General features: G+C 47.0%; 1 protein-coding gene across 4 annotated transcripts in view; it reads right to left on the bottom strand.

Annotated features, from left to right (window-relative positions):
* Positions 1 to 527: 527 nt before the first annotated feature.
* The window catches only part of TXNDC16 (thioredoxin domain containing 16), a 78,204-nt gene continuing 58,549 nt past the window's right edge, over positions 528 to 20,182 (bottom strand). For all 4 annotated transcript variants that reach the window (XM_074956513.1, XM_074956512.1, XM_074956511.1 and 1 more), the window contains 6 exons: positions 19,934 to 20,070; positions 9,790 to 9,874; positions 8,016 to 8,154; positions 7,485 to 7,645; positions 5,605 to 5,795; positions 528 to 2,327 (listed from right to left, as the gene is read on the bottom strand). In XM_074956513.1, the coding sequence (XP_074812614.1) occupies positions 2,035 to 2,327; positions 5,605 to 5,795; positions 7,485 to 7,645; positions 8,016 to 8,154; positions 9,790 to 9,874; positions 19,934 to 20,070 (1,006 nt within the window). In that variant the 3' untranslated portion in view covers positions 528 to 2,034. The remainder of the gene's footprint in view (positions 2,328 to 5,604; positions 5,796 to 7,484; positions 7,646 to 8,015; positions 8,155 to 9,789; positions 9,875 to 19,933; positions 20,071 to 20,182) is intronic.

Below are 20,182 nucleotides of genomic sequence, written 5' to 3'. Positions count from 1 at the left end.
TTCTATCCACCCAGGCATTCCAAATAACTCCCATCACTGGGGTACCTAGGCAGCATGCAGGTCTGGGAAAACACAGCATTTTACAATGCTCTGAGCAATTGATTAGCATTTTTGTGCGTGTGTTAACACTATAAAGGAGTCTGGGCAATTGAGCCCAGTGGTGTGAAGGGCTCGTTCCAAGGGCAGTTTGTTGAAATGAGCGGATGCTAGCTGATCCTGTGCACAAACATTCCTGCAGCCTTCAACGGATCTTGACCAGGCCTTAAACTTCTTCCCTTCCTAGCAGGTGCTGATCCTGCAGCCCAGGCCCCCGTGAGTAGCCCCTGTGGATTAGGCCCCACAAATGAATACATTACCATCAGTGTTCCCGCTAATTTTTCCCACCCCTGTGCAGAATGAATTTTTGTTATGTGCACCAATACGGAGGTGATGTGTGGTGGAGGTGGGGCTGAGGGGTTCGGAGTTTGGGAGGGGGCTCAGAATTGGGGCAGAGGGTTGGGGTGCAGGGGGGAGGGCTCCAACTGGAGGTGCGGTCTCTGGGGTGGGGCCGGGGGATGAGGGGTTTGGGGTGAAGGCTGCCCCGGGGCTGGGGCGTGGAGAGCGGACTCCCCCGAGCCCTCTCTCCCCTCAGCAGCACTTGGGCTGGGGGAGAGCGTCTCTCCCCGCACCGCAGCCCCAGGGCGGGGAGGGAGAGGTGCCTCGCTCCCCCGCTGCAGCCCCAGAGCTGGGAGGGAGAGGCCTCTCGCCCCATCGCTGCAGCCCCGGGGCTGGGAGGGAGAGGCGTCTCTCCTCACCGCAGCCCCGCACACCCCATCCCATCACCAGCCCCCACCTCACCCCACTGCCATCTTCCAGACCCACCCTTGGCCACGCCGGAGTGCAGTGTGTGGCTCTGCTAATTAACTGTGCAGCCTCCTGCATCGCTGTGCACCGTAGAGGGAACGTGGATTACCACCACTCTTGATCGTAAAAGGGAAGCAAGCACCGAAGGGATGCTGCCTTTTTCTGGGGTGGTAAGTCTCCCAATCTGGAAGAGGATGTGAAACAGATCTCCCAGCAGCCTTGGCTCTCTGGCCTGGGTCACTGCAGACTCTTCCTTTTAAACCCTGATGCCTTCTGCCCAGCTCTGAACGGCTGTCCTTCCGCGCTCTCCCTTCCTAGTCTGCTCACGTCGCAGCCCCCTGACTAGTCATCATGGGATGAACTGTGAGACGATTGGTGACGGCTGCCTGCAATCAGCCTGCAGGGAGCCAGCCAGTTTGTATGTCCGGGCCCATCCCTGCTCTGAAACAGCAGAGTGATGGACTCAGCTGAGCAGAGCTAGGCCTACCCAAGCAGTCAGGGGAAAGACAAGACCTGGGAAGTCCAGTGTGTTTGTCTTCACCACTCCGCTCCCCTTTTCTAAGGCCAGTGCCACACGCGGCTTTTGTACCGATGTCACTATTTCCATGAGGGGTGTGATTTTTCTACCGACATAGTTATACCAGTACAGCTCCTAGTGTGGACGCAGTTATACTGGTATAAAGGTGCCTTATGCTGGCGTACTCACATTTATACCAGTATAACTGCGCATACACTATGGCTTTAACTAGACTGGGTGAGTTCGGTGTGTGGACAGATCCCTCAGCCATAGGAATTAGCTTGTTCACATCCTGATCAGCTTGCAAAAAGCAGAATGCCAGGCTATTTCCCTTCCTGATTTGCCATGAAACGCAATACAACGGGTGAGATTTATGCAGTGACCTGACCATCTGGCCATTGGGATGCACCCGCAGGAACATTCTCAGAGACCGGCAGTGGTAACACAGATCGTAGTGCTAGACAGAATGACCTGCGCTTGATCAGCTTGGAATGGGGCTTTAAACAGTAATCCTGCTGCGGCCTTCACTCCATGGCCAGTCTCTCACACAACCTCATCCCTTTTGGGTTTAAAGAATTGCTGTGACCATTTTAAACGCTGGATCGGCATGGGAGGAACATCCTGGTCACCCTTCTAATGGCCTTTGTTAGCACCCGTAGGCTGATCGTTGGCCATCACAGCTCCGTGTATCGCTTGGGCGGCTTCTCTCTTCCTGCCAGCCTCGGGGCCGTGCCACGCAAGTCTCTCCCTGGCGACTGGCCTTTCTCTGCTTCCAGCCCCGGTTCTTCCACCTGCTCCTCTCGGACAGTCGACTTCTCCTCAGAGACCTCCTCTGCCTGCTGCAGCTCATCGGTGCCACCACAACTATTAACTGCGTGCACTGTGAATTCAGGCAGGGTGGCCTTCATCATGTGTAAGAAATTGTAAGCAGGAAGAGGAGGCTTCCAGGCTTCATCAGACAAAGTAGCTGAGAAGAGGATACAATCAGAAGTTAATGACCGAGGGTTGGGGCACAATGGATGGCAGGTAGGCCCAGATCCTGCACTGAGAACTGCATGGTCCTGTAGATCCCTCACCGTGCGATTCTCAGTGCAGTCCAGGGCCTATCATTTCTCTTTGGCCAGAGCAGTTTCAGTCAGCTATGAAAATCACAATTTAACTGCAGTTTCCATGAGCTACTTGGGACATTTGTTTTTCTCATGGCTGCACAGAATTTGTATTTTTGAAAATGGATTGCTTCTTTAAACAGGGCCTTCAATTTGAGGACAATAATACAGTAAATTTAATAAATACAATATGCAGTCCTGGCCCTTTAAAATTCCTCCTGTAGTAGAGGAGATCTCTTGCCCTCCAAGGTGAAGTCCAGTGCGTAAGACTGTGAGCGCCTGTAAAAAGTTCCCAGAGGGCTAGAGGAGTTTTAAAGGGACAGGACTCGAAATACCATATTCTTGTTTTGCACATGAGAAACTGGTGTTTTTTCAAAACATCTCCATTTCCCCCCAAAGTTGTGGGTTTTTTAAAAAAAAATTCAAGCTTTGCATCACATTTATCCCCTTCCTTCAAACCATTTTGTCCCCAGAAAGATTTAATGCAAACCAACAGGCTTTGGTTATCATGTGTTATGTGTATTATGTTTGATGTGTATTATGTATTGTGCATTATGTTCTTATGTGTGCAAATAAAGCTCTTTGTTTAAAAGTTATTTTCGCTCCTCTAGAATTGCTGCACAAGCGAACCACGCTGACCTTATTTGACTAGAACCAAACTGGACCCACCCACCATGAAAAAGTATTAAGTATGTTGAAAAAGGTGGACAGTGGATGTCTTGTCTATTGTTCTGACTTTAGAAGAGAGGACTAGTATTAAGAGAAATCCTTTGTTCTAAGTACAAAGGAAATCTCCTTCCAATGCATTACTATGTCACAGCTGAACAGGGAGGAGGTGGAGATCACATCTGCCATATGAAGTAGTTGGGACAACTCTGACAATAATATTTTAAAAAAAAGATTTCAGTGGGGACTTAAGCATGTGCTTAAATGCTCTGTTGAACTGGAGCCTGAATTAAGAAACAATTCAGTGTACTGCTGAATTAGGTTTCTACAGAAGGAAAATGCCCTAACAGAATATAGTATGCAAGGCATAAACATATGCACAAAAGCTGAAATTGGGACTTAAAGGCTGAAAAGGGCTTATGTGGGACATCACTGGGGCACTGTCCTGACTCTGCCCATGGGTGAATTCTACACAAAGGCCCCAGTCCTGCCATGAACGGGACGTGGGCACAAATGAAAAGCCCACACGATAGAGAAAATGATTCCTTCAATATAAGGTGAGCACATTCAGATCGTTTGCACAGACTCTGGGGAAACACCAGAGATTGAACGATGTTGGTGTCATTTCGGGCCTAACAAGATTGGGAGATTGGACAGAAAGGCGAGAAATTGAGCATTACTCTGCTGATAACAGGAAGTAGGAGATCGTTATCTTGTTCAAGAAAACTACTGAAAGGAAGGGAGGTAGACTGTTTCCATTAGATAAGAAAGGTTCTTACTTATATTTTTCTGGTAATTCTACAATTTGTGGGCATTAAAGCATGAGATAAATTAGTCTTGCAACTCTTTCCAAACTAAAATTCGATACAGCTGTTGAGGGCCTTTTATTACCACAAAAGCGCCACATATTACCACAGTGTGGAGCTTTGTCTCCCCCTAGTTGCCAGACCACATAACAGGTTTATGAGGGTGCCGCTGCCTCACGGTGCACACACCGATTCTTAGCTCAGGAAGTAGAAGCCATGTTTTTAGGTCACTAGGTCCTGAGTTCAGTCTCCACCACCAACCAGTCTATTACTAGGAAGCAGTAGCAGACTCATAAACCTAATATGTGGCCCTGCCATTAGAGCGGGACAAATCGCCAAACCGTCTCCAGGGGTTTAGCGCTTCTCAAAAAGTCTCAAATTCTGAAATTTTTCGACGGAAGAAAGGGACGCGTATTTCAACAAGAACATTGGCAAAAAGCGTGTCCCCTTGTCCAAGCCGCTGTATGTGAGTCACACTGACATTGCCAACGTCTGCTGTGTTTGGATAAGTCGGCTTTAAACAAGCACTCTAGAATCCAGTCGAACCAGCTTATCCAAATTTTAGTTTGGAAAGAGTCGTTCGGGAAGGGTGCTAGATGTTAGCACTCAGGCTCCATCTCCTGTTCGCCTGTGCCATCCCTGCTATCCATCGGCCCTACCACTACACCTGTCGCCATAGGATCCAGGTGCTATCCTGAGCTCAACAGTACCATAAAGAATATAGCTGTTGGTTTTGTAGGCGTTGACTGGAAATGGTTTGGAAATTAAGATCTCTGAGGAATTATTCCAGTGGAGAAAAAGACTCCACTTACCAGAAACTACCCAGAGTACATGGGCATGTAGAGATGTCTTTAGCTGTGGAGGAAAAGAGATTTGGGGACAACAGCTGGTAGATACTATGTTAAAAAGGGATGTCCACAATCTTGTTATTGGCCACTAGGAAGCTAACCCAAAACCCACTGGAGTCTTTCCATTGACTTTAATGGGGTCTGGATCAGGTCCTAGGTTATCGCCTCAGAAAACACCTGGTCTCGCCCCAGTGTCATTAACAATACACCAGGTTTATATTTCACATTGTTCCAAAGTTGAGTGTTAGTTTAGTGATTGTGAGTCTGAAATTGTTGTAGGGACGAATTATGAAAAGCTTTTTGGCTTTTTCCACCTCAATTCCCGAGTCACACAAGCCACTGCACAGTTACTAATAACAACAATACTCCATCTTCAAAGAATTTACGGTGCGAAGCACCAGATCCCCTTCCACCGATACCGCACTTCCACCGATACCGCACTTTGCCAGTAAATACACAGGAAGGCTGCATGCCTAGCACTGAAAGTTCGTAGTATGAGAATTGGGGCAGACTCAGGAGGCTTTTCATGAGCAGTCAGCATTGAGAAAGCCCAGTTCTCAGTAACGGGGGTCAAATACAGGTTTGTGGATTATTGCAGAAAACTGATGGCAGTTCAGAACAATTCCTACCCGGCTCTGGAAAATAAGCAGTCCCGCAAAGCGCCGCACCTCAGACTGCAGAATCCGAGTGGTCTTTTCTGGCTGGACTATTTGTGCTTTGGCTCAAGCACAGAATAACTGTACTTTCCCATCATTAAATAACCATGACAGACAATTGAGCACAGTGCTTAGAAACATCACACAAACATGCATACTTACTGCTGGGAATCTCGAGCCCGGCTATTAATTTCTCGAGCCAAGACAAAATGTTCGTTTCGGTGACAGATTGGTCCGAAGGAAATGCAAATACTTCCCCGCCGGAATGAAGGTTCACCCAGGCAAGAAGTGGCAGAGGAGGTGGAATGCTGAAATATGCCTTCAGGACTCCTCTGCCTACAGGAGTGGTTTTCCTGTGGAACAGATCAGATTGAACTTGTTCACGAACACTTTAGCAATGAGACAGGAACAGGATGTCCCGATTTCATAGGAACAATCCCGATATTGGAGGCTTTTTCTTATATAGGTGCCTATTACCCCCACCCCTTGTCCTGATATTTCACTCTTTCTATCTGGTCACCCTCGACAGGGATGAGCAGCAAAGGCCAGATCCTGCGAGGTGTTGAGCGCTCTGCCCTGATCCAGCAAAGCATTTAAGCCCGTGCTTAACTTCAAGCATGTGGCCAGTTGCATGGAGGTCAATAAGATTACCCATGTGCTTCTCGGTAAATGTGCTTCGGCTGGATCAGACCTAATGTATCTGTGTGAGAGCGACCATTTAATAGCTGTAGCTCACGAAAGCTTATGCTCAAATAAATTGGTTAGTCTCTAAGGTGCCACAAGTACTCCTTTTCTTTTTGCGAATACAGACTAACACGGCTGTTACTCTGAAACCTGTCATTTAATAGGAAGGAAGTGTGGCCCACTGTGTAGGGGCACGGGGGTGGGGGTGACTTCACTCCTGTGAAGATGATCAGCATCAGCCTTATGAACCACTTAAGTCCTGCGATGAGCGCTGCCAAGGCATGGGGCTGGTTTTCTGCACAGCCGTGAATTTCACCCTAGAAGAGGAGGGTGCATTTTACTAGCTACAAAGCAAACAGGCATCTCCTTCCCAGTCTAGCCATTTAAACGACATGACCTTTTCCTCTTTGAAACTAGACTTCTTCCTTCCAAAAATGTGATTTTCCTTTTTAAATAAAGAAGAGTGGAGGACGGGGGCGGGGAGGGAGAATTTGAGAAGGCCAAAAGTTCACGGGGCGCTTATATCCCACACATTACTGGCAACCAGGTTGTTTGCTCTTAAAAAAAGAAAGAAGGTGCCTTCCCCATCAGCTAAATTACTCCCCACCCCGCAGTACAGTTCTCAGCAGGCAGAGCACTTTCTGATTAATTTATTGAGGCGCCTCGGGGAAGAGAAAAAAATTAAGAGATGGAATAATTAAAAATACATATGGGGGAAGGGATAAAAATCTTCCCTCCTGCAACTTTGTCTTTTTTTGGCTGTCATCTTTGCTCTGTTGCGCAAGTCGGTTGCTTGGGGCTGGGTGGGGCCGGTCCCTTCTTTTGCTCTAATTCTTTCGCTCCTTCTTTTGAAAACTTTCCTTTCTCTCCCACACCCAGCCCTTCATTGCATTGTTCATGAGTATTTTCACCTTAGTTACTCAGAAAGTAAAATCAATCAAATGAGCTCCTTCAGCAAGAATTAATTGACCCTGTTCTCCTATGGATGAAAAATAAATGGCATCAGTTACAAGTTGATAGTTTAGTAGTTTTCCTTGAACATGGATAGTCATCATTCAACTCTGACTGCACTTGGCTCTTTGGGTCACTGTTTCGCTGTTGTACATGCCTACATTATTAAAGACTTTAATCACTGCTAAATAACTCAGCATCAGTATAGGAATATGGACATAGGACTGGCATGGACCTCCTGCTTCTCCAGGCAACCTTGCCATGATTCCCAGTGAGTTCACACTGAATAACTGGTTAAAAAACCAGCTAGATGGTGTTTTCAGTAACTGCAGAACCAGCTTTAGCATCCCTCAGAATGCTGTGAGCTAGGGTCCTGGAAAGAAGCAAACATGTTTTTTCATGCTCACAGGTTCATCCAGCAAGCGAGAAATGCCTCATGGCCTTTTCCATTCGCCAAACTCAACATTTCCATTCTCACTCTTTGATTTAGGCCTCCATCGCTGAACAAAATGAGTAAGGGTTTTTCCAGGCTCAAGTAGTGGGGGAGATTTTCCACTGTGATTTCTGGCTGCAAGAGAACAAAGTGAGATGGGTTTCAGGGTGAAAGGATCAAGGCCAGAAGAATGCAGGGGCTAATTTTACGGAGTGGTGCCATTTATATGTTGGGTGGAAGCTGCTCAGATTATGGATGTGTTTAAAACGCCTGGAACGCAGACACATGAATCCAGCGGGCTTAACAACGCATGTGGGTGTGAAACTCACCCCTCTCCAGTGGAATGGTGCAAAGCCTAGGCACCACTTAGATACAACCCCACCCTCCCAGCAATTGTTTAAACACATCTATGAACACATCGCAGATGGTCATGTAGTATCTCATGAACTCCCCGTGTAACTGAGAAAGTGCGTTTATTTTTACCATACACAGCAATTATACTTACAAATGTTTCCAGTAATTGGGACCTGATTGTCTGAACTATGTCCGGTGCACTCTGTTTTGATAGCGGGATGCTATCTAGTCTGTGATCTTCATGCCTAGCTAGAAGCAGCGCTGGAAGAGGAACAGCATATTTACGGGCCCTACAGGAAAATGGTTTATTACAACAGTTGAATGCAACATCTTACGCACAACGCATTGTTTATGTCCTTAGGGGCTGGAGTAAGTACACTGTGGGGAAAGGCAGGGGAGGAGAGAGACTTGAAGTCATCAGGGTCTCAATCCTGTAAGGTCCTGAGCACTCTAGGATCCAGCAAAGCGTTTGAACTCTGTGCTTGACTCATAGACCTTTAAGGTCAGAAATGACCACCGTGATCCTCCAGTCTGGCCCTGACTTCAGTGGGGTTCCTCACATGCTTCAAGTCAGGCATGTGCTTACATGGTCTGCTGGATTGAGCATGGAGAACCCGATTTGTAGAGGTACTTTTAGGCACCAAAAGATGCAGATAGGTCCCTAGGCTGCAAACACCGATGTCAATGGGAGTCTGGCACCTCGGTGAATTGAGAATCCTACTACGTGTCGATCTGCTTCTTCAGACAACCAAACACCCTTAAAAATCTGGCCCCGGCTGCTTGGCCCCTCGCAGGAGCGAGCTCAAAGGCCCTGATTCGCTTTAATGTTGAGCATGTGATGAGGTGGTCGGCTGAATCACGGCCTAAATGGGGGTCTATGTTCACTGGCCCCAGTGGGAAAACTGTAGATGCCCAGCACAGAGGAAGCACCTAGCGCCGTGTGTCTGAACGCTGAAATGGCCAGCAGCCGCTCGCTGCAATATAGCAGAGTCAACAAGGACTTGGGCAAAGTTTTGCATTGGCTTTAAAACTCTAGAAAAGGGCTTCCCTTCTATTGGTTCCCAGCCACATGGCTTTATAGCACAAAGAAACTCTTGGGGCCCAGGGTATAAACTGAGATTGACGCCCTTTTGAAGGCTGAAGGAATGGGGTCTGGAGAGACAGCCACGGACTTCAATGGGATTTGGATCAGGCCCACTCTGCACAGGAAGCCGAGGAGAAATAAGCAGCTAAAAGTAACCAACAAAGGGGGAAAAAACGGAGGGGGAGACTTTTTCTTTTGCTTCTTTCTGATGGGTGAAGGAGGGATGAACATTTTCTCCACACCCCCACACTACTCTGAAAAAGGGGAGATTCTGCCTTTTTTTTTTTTTTTTTTTTTTTACATTATAAGTTTGATCTTGCCTGCCCCGGCCAATTCTGTGGGTAGAGAACTAGCAAGGTTGTGAGATGACAAGAAAGCGAAAACTTAGCAACTGAGACTGGGGAAAAGATTCCTTCAACAGAGACATAAAGTGACTTATCCAAGCTTATCCAGGAGGTCAGTGGCAGAGCCAGGAGAGAATCCAGTTCTCCTGCATTCCTGCCCAGGGTCCTCTCATAGTTAGCTAACATAAGAACGGCCATATTGGGTCAGACCAAAGGTCCATCTAGCCAAGCATCCAGTCTTCTGACAGTGGCCAGTGCCAGGTGCCCCAGAGGGAATGAACAGAACAGGTAATCAAGTGATCCATGCCCTGTCGCCCATCTCTGTTTACAGAGCAGTGCTGGCCTTATGGCCCTCTCTACACTATGGATTGTAGCTGTATTTGAATAGTTATGATAATGCCCAGACAGTTGGAACATTGTCCTTAAAATACAACGGAATTCACTCAGGTGCAGATCAGTTCATATTCTTGCCAAAAAGGAAAAAAACAAACACTTACAGAACCAACGCATCATCTTCAGCATACAGTCCTATTGTTACATATCCCCGGAGCATTTTTCCTGCTTCGACAAAAGCTTCCCTCGCTGTAAAAATACATAAATAAGTAAATAAACATCCCAAAGAAAAGTGCATTTTTTCCCTTTGCAAATCCGAGAGGGCAACTGAGTGCTGGAACAGGTTTCCAAGGGAGGTGGTGGAATCCCCGTCTTTGGCGGGTGTTAAGAACAGGTTGGACAAACACCTGCCAGGGATGGTCTAGGTTTACTTGGTGTTGTCTCTGACCTCTTGAGTTCCCTTCCAGCCCTGCATTTCTACGATCAGACACTGCTGGCAGCAATAGCAAAGCCTGGGGCAAGGGCTGTTTTTTTGTTCTGTGTTTGTACAGCGCCTAGCACCGTGAGGTCCTGCTCTCTGACTGTGACTCCTAGGCACTACGATGATACAAACAATGACCAATAATATATAGTATCTACATCCTGATGGAAGGCCAATATAAGCACACTGTCTTACTGATTTTACGCTTACACACCTTTAAATCCAGCAAACTAATTCCTTCAAACTTGGCTTGACTTTTAAAACTTGGCGAGACCCTTCCGAATAAATTATTAATTATTATTATTTATGTGGACTTCCATAGCACCAAAGAGCCCCAATCATGGACCAAGACCGCACTGTGCTAGGCGCTGTACAAACACTGATCAGAAAGATGGTCTCTGCCCCAAAACGTTTAAAATCTCAGGCACAGGTCACCGTCTAATCAAAAGAGGGGCGGTGTTGCAATTTCTATCTTGACATTGCCCTAAACTGTAGCTGCTGCAAAGATGTTCTAGGCCATTAACGCAGAACTCAGGAGGCCTCCGTTCAGGGCGGCTGCTTATCTAATTAGAACATGCAAGTTACACTTGGGGGCGAACCTCGTAAACTACTGGTCTAGCAGCTACAGATCCAAGTCCTTAAGGCTCTATTGCTCAACCCAGCACAGTCTGGAATCTCCGCAGATTGAGTAGCTCCCATTTTTCTATCTCCCCCACCCACACACTTAAAAAACCCTCCAAGCATGACAGCTAAATGCAAAAATCCAGCATTCTTTCTTGATTAAAGGAGAGAATTCCTACACTTAGGAGAAGCCAGGAATTTCCAAAACTTAAGGCTGCAACTTTAACCCAGCCAAGTCACACATATGTAGCTTTTTATAATCCTTGTTAAATGTTAAGACTCAAAATATTGGTTTTCGGTTTGAATGTATACCTCAAAAGCAGCATAGCCACATTTAAGCATTCAAAAACCGTGAGTCAGGCCCTGATAAACCATGGGATTGGGTTAAAAAGAATACATGTGGGGTTCTCTTTCTTTGCCTTCTGTTTATGAGCTTTTAGGGAACACTCAGGTCACATTTTCATGCTCTTCTCTTCAATCACAAGAGCTAGAAATGCTCTTATTTTTCTTTAAAGGAAAGCTGAGATGCTCACATAAATCACATGACTCCAGGAGTTGGGGCTTAAAGTAAAGCCACCAGATACCACAAGCCTCATGATAAAATTGTGAGACCTGGTTGTGCTGTAATATAGATGGCATGCACAACATGGATGAATGAAAGTGATAGGTGCTACCTTCGATTTTTGGAATTTTCTCATCTTTGGCTGCTTGATCGAACAACTTTACCAAAGCACTGGTGGTGGGGCAAAACCAAAATAAGCCCCAAAGGAAGAGCTGCTTAAAAAGAGGAGGGCAAAAAAAATCAGCAGCAAACGGAGCTGAACTGCCCCCTCCCTTTTTTTTTTTTTTGTCAAATAATATAAACAAAATACAGGGGACTAGGTGGGTGACGTGATATCCTTCATCCACCTTGTCTCTCTAATATCCTGAGACCAGCACGGCTACCACAACAGTGCATAAACCAACAGAGACATGTTAGTGGGATGGATGTGTAAGGAAGATTTTCTAGGAAGTGTCCAGGCGGATATAAGACATTGTGACAGGGTTGGGCCAGATGGCTACAGGAGAGTGATAGAAGGCAGATATATTAGCCCCAGGTTAAGTAGGTCCCTTTTCCCTGGGTAAGGTAACAGGGAAGGTTCCAGAACAATCAGGAACCTTCTGGAAACAATTAAGACAGACAGGCTGATTAGAACACCCGCAGCCAATCAAGAAAGTGCTAGAATCAATTAAGGCAGGCTAATCAGGGCACCTGGGTTTAAAAAGGAGCTCAGTTCAGTTTGTGGTGTGCCTGTGAGGAGCTGGGAGCAAGAGGTGCTAGGAGCTGAGAGTGAGAACGCGGACTGCTGGAGGATTGAGGTGTACAAGCATTATCAGACACCAGGAGGAAGGTCCTATGGGGAGGATAAATAAGGTGTTGGGAGGAGGCCATGGGGAAGTAGCCCAGGGAGTTGTAGCTGTCGTACAGCTGTTCCAGGAGGCACTCTAGACAGCTGCATTCCACAGGGCCCTGGGCTGGAACCCGGAGTAGAGGGCGGGCCTGGGTTCCCCCCAAACCTCCCAACTCCTGGTCAGATACAGGAGGAGTCGACCTGGACGGTGGGTTCATGAAAACAGCCAAACTGAGGGCTGCCATGAATCTCTGAGGCGAGCAAATCCTACCAAGGTAGAGGAGGAACTTTGTCACAACATATAGTCCAATTCAGGAAAGTACCTAGGCAGGTGCTTAAATCTAACCCTATTCAGGACAGCATTTAAGCAGGTGCTTGGGACTTGAGCATGTGCTTAAGTGCTGTCCTACATCGGCAGGGGCAATGAGGATGCTTTCCTGAATTGGGACTGCACTCAGCTGAACCAGATTTCGATGAATTCCTCAGGTTGCTTGTGGCCTGGATCGTCCCCCTCTTTCGTGTGCCTCTGTTGAGCCTCAGCCTTTTGGGGGCTGTCTGAGGCGAAGCCAGAGCTGTCTGCCTAACCCACTGCTGGAGTTCCCTTTTGAAGTGATCACTGTGGCGACCGCTGAGTTTTCTGTAGGAACCAGAAGCCTTGAAATTAACGTGGCTCCTCCATGAGATAAGGAACCCTACCCAAAAAATCGTGGTCTAGATTCAGCAAACGTTAAACTTGGCTTTGCTTTAATTCCCCCAGAATCTGATCAACTCTTCACACCTACGGCCCTTGATAATGCTTTCATGCTTGCCTAAAATAAAAGTACATTGGAACAACAGGGAGAGTACCAGTAACTGCCAAGGGAGAGAGCTCTGTGTCCTATACAAAGTTTCACTGGAAAAAGAAACCTTGAGCATGATCCAGTAGTGAAAGTTCCCAAATATCAGCCGTGTCTTATGAAATCATACTCTACCCAGCAGTAACTCAGAACGCAGTATGTCTAGCCTCTCGATGAGGGTTGCAGTGACCTCTAGACATCAGTCAGCTGTTTGTAAATTCAAAATACTGTCGTGACTCTTCACTACAGCAATGGAAAAGTTCCACGACCAACCCCTGTAGGTTTTACGGGTGCTATATTTGTAAGTCTCCTGAAAGATCATAAACGGGAGGTGAATGTATTGTGAGAGAGACATGGCACAATAAACTGCACTGGCACCAATTATGCCCCATTGCAGATTGGTGATTGTTATTCGCTGTTGGCTCAAATATCAAACATAGCTTAAAACATTATCCTGAGAAACAAAGACGAGTTGTAGCTGTAACAAGTGTTTTGTTCTATACCCCCCTTCATGGCTCTGTGCCAATCAGGACACATGCCAGGCTCCTCTTTCAAATCTGTGCAACCCTCAGATTTTGTCTGTAACTCTCCTTACTGGTTTTGCGATTCACGAGGTTTCAGCTTAAACAAACATTTTACCACTGCCCTCCAACGCCTACTCTGTGATCACGCAATGCGGTTAAAACACGGCATCAGACGCAGCAGTCATTTCCAAGGCGACGGGTGATATCCAAAGCAACGGATAACTCCACATTATTTGTATTACAGTAACACCTAGAGGTTCCAGCCAAGATCAGGGCTGCAGGGTTGCAACTACAGTTCATAGGACCTCACCCAGAAATCCCCTCTATGCCTATGGCTGCAGCCCAGAATCAATGGGGCAGGAACCATCATTGTGTTCTGCGTTTGGTCTGTGCCCTCTGCAATGAGGTCGTGGCCTTTGTCTGGGGCTCCTGGGCTCTCCCACAATACCCATAAATAATAACAACAGTGGTAGTAGAATTACGGAGATTGGGGCTCCATGCTGTGCAAAGACATAGCAAGAGAGCTCCTGCCCCAAAGAGCCTACAGTCGCTAAACTGACAAGACAGACCAAGGCTGCTACAAGAGAAGTATCATTTAATTCAGCAAAGCACTGACTTTTTAATAAAAACCCTAGTCCTCAGGGGTGCAGAGAAAAGCTGGAAAAGGTGACACCGCCCCTCCAAGCTCAAACACCAGACAGGAAATCAAGAGAACTCAACATGTATTGGGTTTTTTAAAAAGCTCTTGATTTTTTTTAAGCCAACCTTATGATTTTGGGGACCTGACTGATGTTTTTTGAACTCCTGGGCCTGACAACACTAAGCCGGACTCCAGGGATGGCATTTGTGCAAGCCAGGACTCCAGTGTCTGCAGACCCCTTTCGGTATGTCTACACTGCAATAAAACACCCGTGACTGACCTGTGTCAGATGATTCAGGCTTACGGGGCTCGGGCTGCGGCGCTCTAAAACTGCAGTTTAGACGTCCAGACTTTGACTGGAGCCTGAGCTCTGACACCCTGCAAGGGGGGAGGTTCCCAGAGCTCTGGCTCCAGCCCAAGCCCGAAGGTCTACACTGTAATGTTATAGCCCCGCAGTCTGAGCCTCAGTCAGCTGACACGAGCCAGCCACACCCCATAAGCACGCATGTTGAGGTGCATTCTCAGCCTCTATTCTAGCTCCCTTCAGATTTCAGTCCTTACAAGTGGCCTGATCTTAAGCCCAATGAAGTCAATGGAAAGACCCCCATTAACTGGCCTCAGATTCAATGCTGCATGCAGGCTGATAAGCCCTTCATCCCCTTCCCATAGGCCCACTGAAACCCCTGCAGTCAGGCAGTGTTTTAACTAGCCGTCAGTGAGCCAGGAACTTTGTCAAACACTGCTAGGAGTCTTATAGGTGCTTCCTAATTACACAATGAAGCCAGTATTTAAGAGAGCATTTTATTTCCAGTATCTTTAAAGAATCAACCAACTTTTGGTACCAAACCAAGTTAATCTTCTGTGTGATTGCCTCCAATTTTTCCAGGAAACTTCTCTGTCCCTGCTCTTTAGAGATGTCCCGATGGGCTTGTCTGCATGGGGAAATTTGCCAAAATAGTTATACTGGAATAATTATTCTGGAATAAGACCATTCACACAGGAATTTAGAGCAAAATAACTATAAATATTTTGGTACATTTCCCCCTGTAGACAAGCCCTTAGGAAAATACTTATTTGGTCGCTTGAATGGTAATCTGATAATACAATTTCATTGAAAGTGCATTGATTGTTCTTTTGTTTATAGCTGGACAGCCTGTTAGTCTAACTTCAGGTCCTGGAAAAGCCAAGCATATGACATCATACGCTGTTCTGGAGTAAAAGTGTCATGAGAAAAACATCCTCCTTCTGGTAAGCAAAGAGACGAGCTTTCCCCCGAGTCAGGAGACCTGGGATCTGTCCCCTGCTCTGTTTCTGACTTGCTCCGCAATGTCGGGCCCATCCCACATTTTTTGGAGGCAGCCATTCATTTTGAAGGCCTCGATTTGTGGGCCCCGCCCCGATGCTCTCAAAGCTAGAAGCGGCTTTTGGAAAGCTGGGCCTGGTGCTCCGTTTTTAACATGGAAATGGCAGCGCCCACCACCATTATAAAAAATGCTTTAGGTTCTACTGATGAAAATGATCCAGAACCCCTGGAAGTCAATAGGTGCCTTTCCATTAACTTCAGTGGGCTTTGGATAATACCATTATTATTTACCCTACTGTTTGAAGATTGTAATGTGCCTTAACTATTGCCGATCAGTCCTATGCCTTTAATTCTGTTATACTCACGTTGTGCTCCTCGACACATTTTCACCCCCTTCTGTCAGAGCGTGGCTTGTGCGGGTGCGTAACTGAAGCCAGCTGGAGGTGCAGTACAGAAACCAGTGCTATGGAGCAAAATATAACTAATCTGCCTCCCAGATTCCCTTCCCAGCCGCAAAGCTTCCCTCTTTCTGCTTTCCAACCACGGGCAGAGGCTCGCAAGTTTCCAAGCTGGGTGAAGGTAACTGACAGGATGTGATGTTCAGCTTGGCTTTGACTGGGGCATGGCGAGCCCGGCTATTTCTTGAGCTGTTTTTGAGGGGAACTATGTCTGCCCATTTCCCCTCTCCAGGTTGATTTATAGTCATTTTACTCTCTCACATTAAAGTCAGGGCTGGTTCCATTTAGAAACACCATGGACCAGATGGCCTCCTCTCCATCAGCAGACGGAGAGGATAGAAACCCAATGGATCCTGCCGTGGGGCTTGGGAAGGTGCGGGAGGAGGGTACCACTTGTGCCAGCAGACCCATCCTTTCTTCAGACTTCCTGGAAGCCCCTCTGCAGAGATCAGGTTAAGGGGAAGGGGTAGAATGGGGAGGGGAGGGGTAGAATGGGGTTCGTGGGAACCAAGTGAGAAAACGGAAGCAGAACTCAACCTGCGGAAACGTCAGCGCCGAGTATTATTTCCCATCGGTCGGGAGAGAGGATCACATGTTTAAAGACAGATGCTGGAGGTCCGTGCAAAAGAATGCATGTGCAATTGTGCACCCACCACCTGCACATACAAATCGGGTGACTGGGGTGCCAATGGCTTGTAAGATGCCTAACTAGCCAGTGGATCCAACTCATTTGCGTGTGCAGTCATAGCAATTGGATTCACTACCCCTCCTCTTGACCCTGAGCCCTCAGCATACACAATTATTAAGAGTAACCACCGACACCTCACCGAAGATTTTCAGTGGGTCCAAGCACTAACCACTTCCAAGCCTGCTTAGCTTGTAAAGTAAGATGACCACCCGGAATTTTCAGTTGTCCTATCTATTTAGCTTAAGGTTTAATATCACTGTCCACAAGTACAGTGTCTGGACACCTTCCATGTAAAGTTAATAGCAACAGTGAAGTCCCTGTGGATTTCACAGAGCCATTGGCACGTCTCCCTTCATGGGGTAGAAGCTCTGCTTGGGGTAGGTTTTGGTTTTCATTTTTTAAAAATTTATTAACGTACTTTTGGTTTCATTTGTTCCAGGAGTTGGGCGGATTGTGGGTTGGTTGAGATTTGCTGGGCAGAAGCGGGGAATGGCATTCTCACAGTTGGAAGGCCTTTTTGGAGAGGAAGGGTGTGTAGCGTTTCCTTGAGATCATCAGTCTTTGGATTGGCCGGACCTTGATTTTCCCTGGAAATTTGTTCCATTATCCCCTCAACGGAGAATGCTTTGTCCTTGGCTCTCACGCACATTGTCATGATATTTGTGATCTGCTTTGTCCCAGAGGAACTCTTCAATCTAGCTGGGGCTTTACCCATTAATTGAGCTGAAGATGAGGACAAGGCTTTAAACTGGCACCAAAAGCTGACCGGGAGCTGGTGGTGGGACAGGAAGATGGGCCTGATATGCACTTGTATGCTCACTTCTTTCTGCTAGCCCTACAGCTGCAGGTTACTGCATCTCTCATAACTTATTCATTCCACGAGGCACGTACCCAACTGCAGCCACATAATGAGAGATTGTTCTGCCATGAGCATTAATGGTTTACCACTTGTTGCACGGCTTGGAAAGATAAGGAGGGTGGTTGTTTGTAAAGCTGAGCATGATGCAGAGTTCACACCAAAACTTGACACACACAATCTACAGTTGTGGTTTGATCTCCAAGGCTCCTTCTTACTTATCACCCAATCAAACCCACCTTCCTTGTCTCGCGTACCCAGTTGGTGTATCGTAGCTCAGTATGACATTTGGAAGGGAAGGAAAATAATCTAGGTGGTTACTTGTGGCCATAGTAACTGAGCACTCTGTTACTTTTAAACCACCAGTACTTGAATTCACAAGGAAATCATGCATTCTCCTCTCAGGACAGTGGACTGACAATGGGCAGAGTTAAAAAAACCACAAACCCCTAAGGCTGATCTTGAGTTATTCACATGCAAATAACAACAAGAATCCAAGCAACACTGTGTTAACAGTGCAAACATCTCTCTCACCCTCGGGTAACTCAGACCCACCAAGAGATTATCTGGAGACTCCCCCACGACACAGACAAACCCTTTGTGTGACTGGGTACTTGGGTTCTTCTGTTGCTCCATCCCCTGCTGGCAGTGGTTAGAACCCTGCAGACTCAATGTAGCTGGTTAACAAAAGAGCTGGGCATGGTTAGCCTGGTAAAACGAAGGCTGCAAGGGGATCTGATTGCTCTCTATAAATACATCAGCAGGAGGAACCCCAGGGAGGGAGAGGAGCTAGTTAAGCTAATGCATAAGGGGTCACAAGAACAAAGAGGTATAGACTGTCCGTGAGTAAATTTAGGCTGGAAATCAGAAGGGTTCGAACCAACAGAGGAGGGAGGTTCTGGAATGGCCTCCCAACAGGAGTAGTGGGAGCAAACAAACAATCTAACAGGTTTCAAGGCGGAACTTGATACATTTATTAATGACATTATTTGCTGGGGCTGCCTGTGGCAGCTGGGGCCTGGACCCAATGAGCCAGGACATCCCTTCCAATCCCATGTAACGCCACCCTGCATACAAAGAGAGGTCCTCCAGGTAATAATAATAAAACACCTAGCTCTTACATCACGCTTCTCATCAGTAGAACTAAAAGCACTTCACAAAGGAGGACTGCATCATTAGATAGATGGGGAAATGTAGATACAGAGAGGGGAGTGACTTGCCCAGGCTCACCCAGTAGGCCAGTGGCTAAGCTAGGAATTGAACCCAGATCTTTTGAGTCCCAGGCCCGTGCTCTAGCCACTAGCCTACACAGTGCTAAAGAGAGTGTGAAAGCCTGAAAGAGTGTGCCAGGTACCAAGTCAAAGGCCCCACAGAAGAAGCCCTAGGGGTAGCCAAGCTAGGAGAGGAGGCATGGGCTGGAATACACGGGGGATTATAGTAAATGACTTTCAATCAAGCCAACCCCCAAGAAACAAGCGTGGTTTAACCCTATTCAGCACATACAGCCTTTATTCTGACGCAGGCTGGAAAAAACCATTAAGCAGGAGAATATTCAATCCCAGAAGGTGCATGTCTTGGGGATATTAAGAGCTGTGGGACACATGGGCTGATAAGGAAAGTGCCATCTCCATTTTACCTACAGTACCCCCACTGCGGTGCTACCTTGGCTACTCCTTTCTGGCTGGATATCCTGTCTCGCAGAGTTCTGCTACGTGAGGAGTACATGCAGTCCACTGCATGCACATCTTCCACCTCCGCAGCCATGCTCTCTCTCTCTGGAGGGCCATAATTTAGTTCAATATCTTTGCTCTGAGAGAGGAAATGAGTTATTGCCTGCGTGTGGACATCGCTTCCTTTGGAGGACATTCAACAGACCATCATTAACAGGTTCGCTCCAGAACCTACAGGAAAAAGATCACTAGAAAACTTCTAAAGGGAGGGCCCCGATCCTGCAGAGGGGAGCCATGTGAATGGACCTGTGTCTCAGTGTGGAGAGCCACTGAAGTCAATGCCAGGGCACAAGAGTCATCCGACATGTACCTGCTTGCAGAACTGGGGTGTAGGGCATCGTTCTCTGGAACAGCCTTTGTTGGGACTGGAGATCAACTGAAGGAGCACACCAACAGAGAGCTAGACTGGTCCAGTAGACAAAGCACTAAACTAGGACTCAGGATATCTGGAGTCTGTTCTCAGCTTCTTGGATGAGTCACTTTCACCTCTGTTTGTTCTCTCACCCTTTATGCACCTTGTCTATTTAGACTGTAAGCTCTCCAGGGCAGGGACTGTCTCCCACTCCTTGTACGGGCAATAGTACAGTGGGTCTGTGCTCTCATTCAGACACTACCGTACTGCAAATAATCAGTGTGAACACATATGCCCAGTTACATCATTTAGCAAACAAGGAACCAATGAGTTCCTCTCAAATGGCAGAAATCCTCATCTTTAGGTACCAGATAGGAGCTCCTAATCCTGCTAACCTTGTATTCTCTCTCTCAAAGTGCCATGTTTACCTTCTTTCATGTTAGGGCGAAATATTCCCAGAACTGATGTGCTGTGGTATGATGACGAGTCGGCATAAACTTCCCCACTTAAATAGTCGTCCACTTCTTCAATCGTGGTCAGCTTCACAGGGCAGGAAATGCTGCTTCTAGAGAAATGAATGAAAGCCAGGGGGGATTGCTTTGTTCAACATGATTTAAAAAAAAACAAAACATGCAGCTTTGTTAAAGAAGCAAAAACCACAACAGAGAGAAAGCAAC

This window comes from Natator depressus, chromosome 6, assembly GCF_965152275.1.
Source record: "Natator depressus isolate rNatDep1 chromosome 6, rNatDep2.hap1, whole genome shotgun sequence".
Lineage (NCBI taxonomy): Eukaryota > Metazoa > Chordata > Testudines > Cheloniidae > Natator > Natator depressus.
Note: the sequence above shows the minus strand (reverse complement) of the source record. Positions and strands in the feature narration are given on the sequence as shown.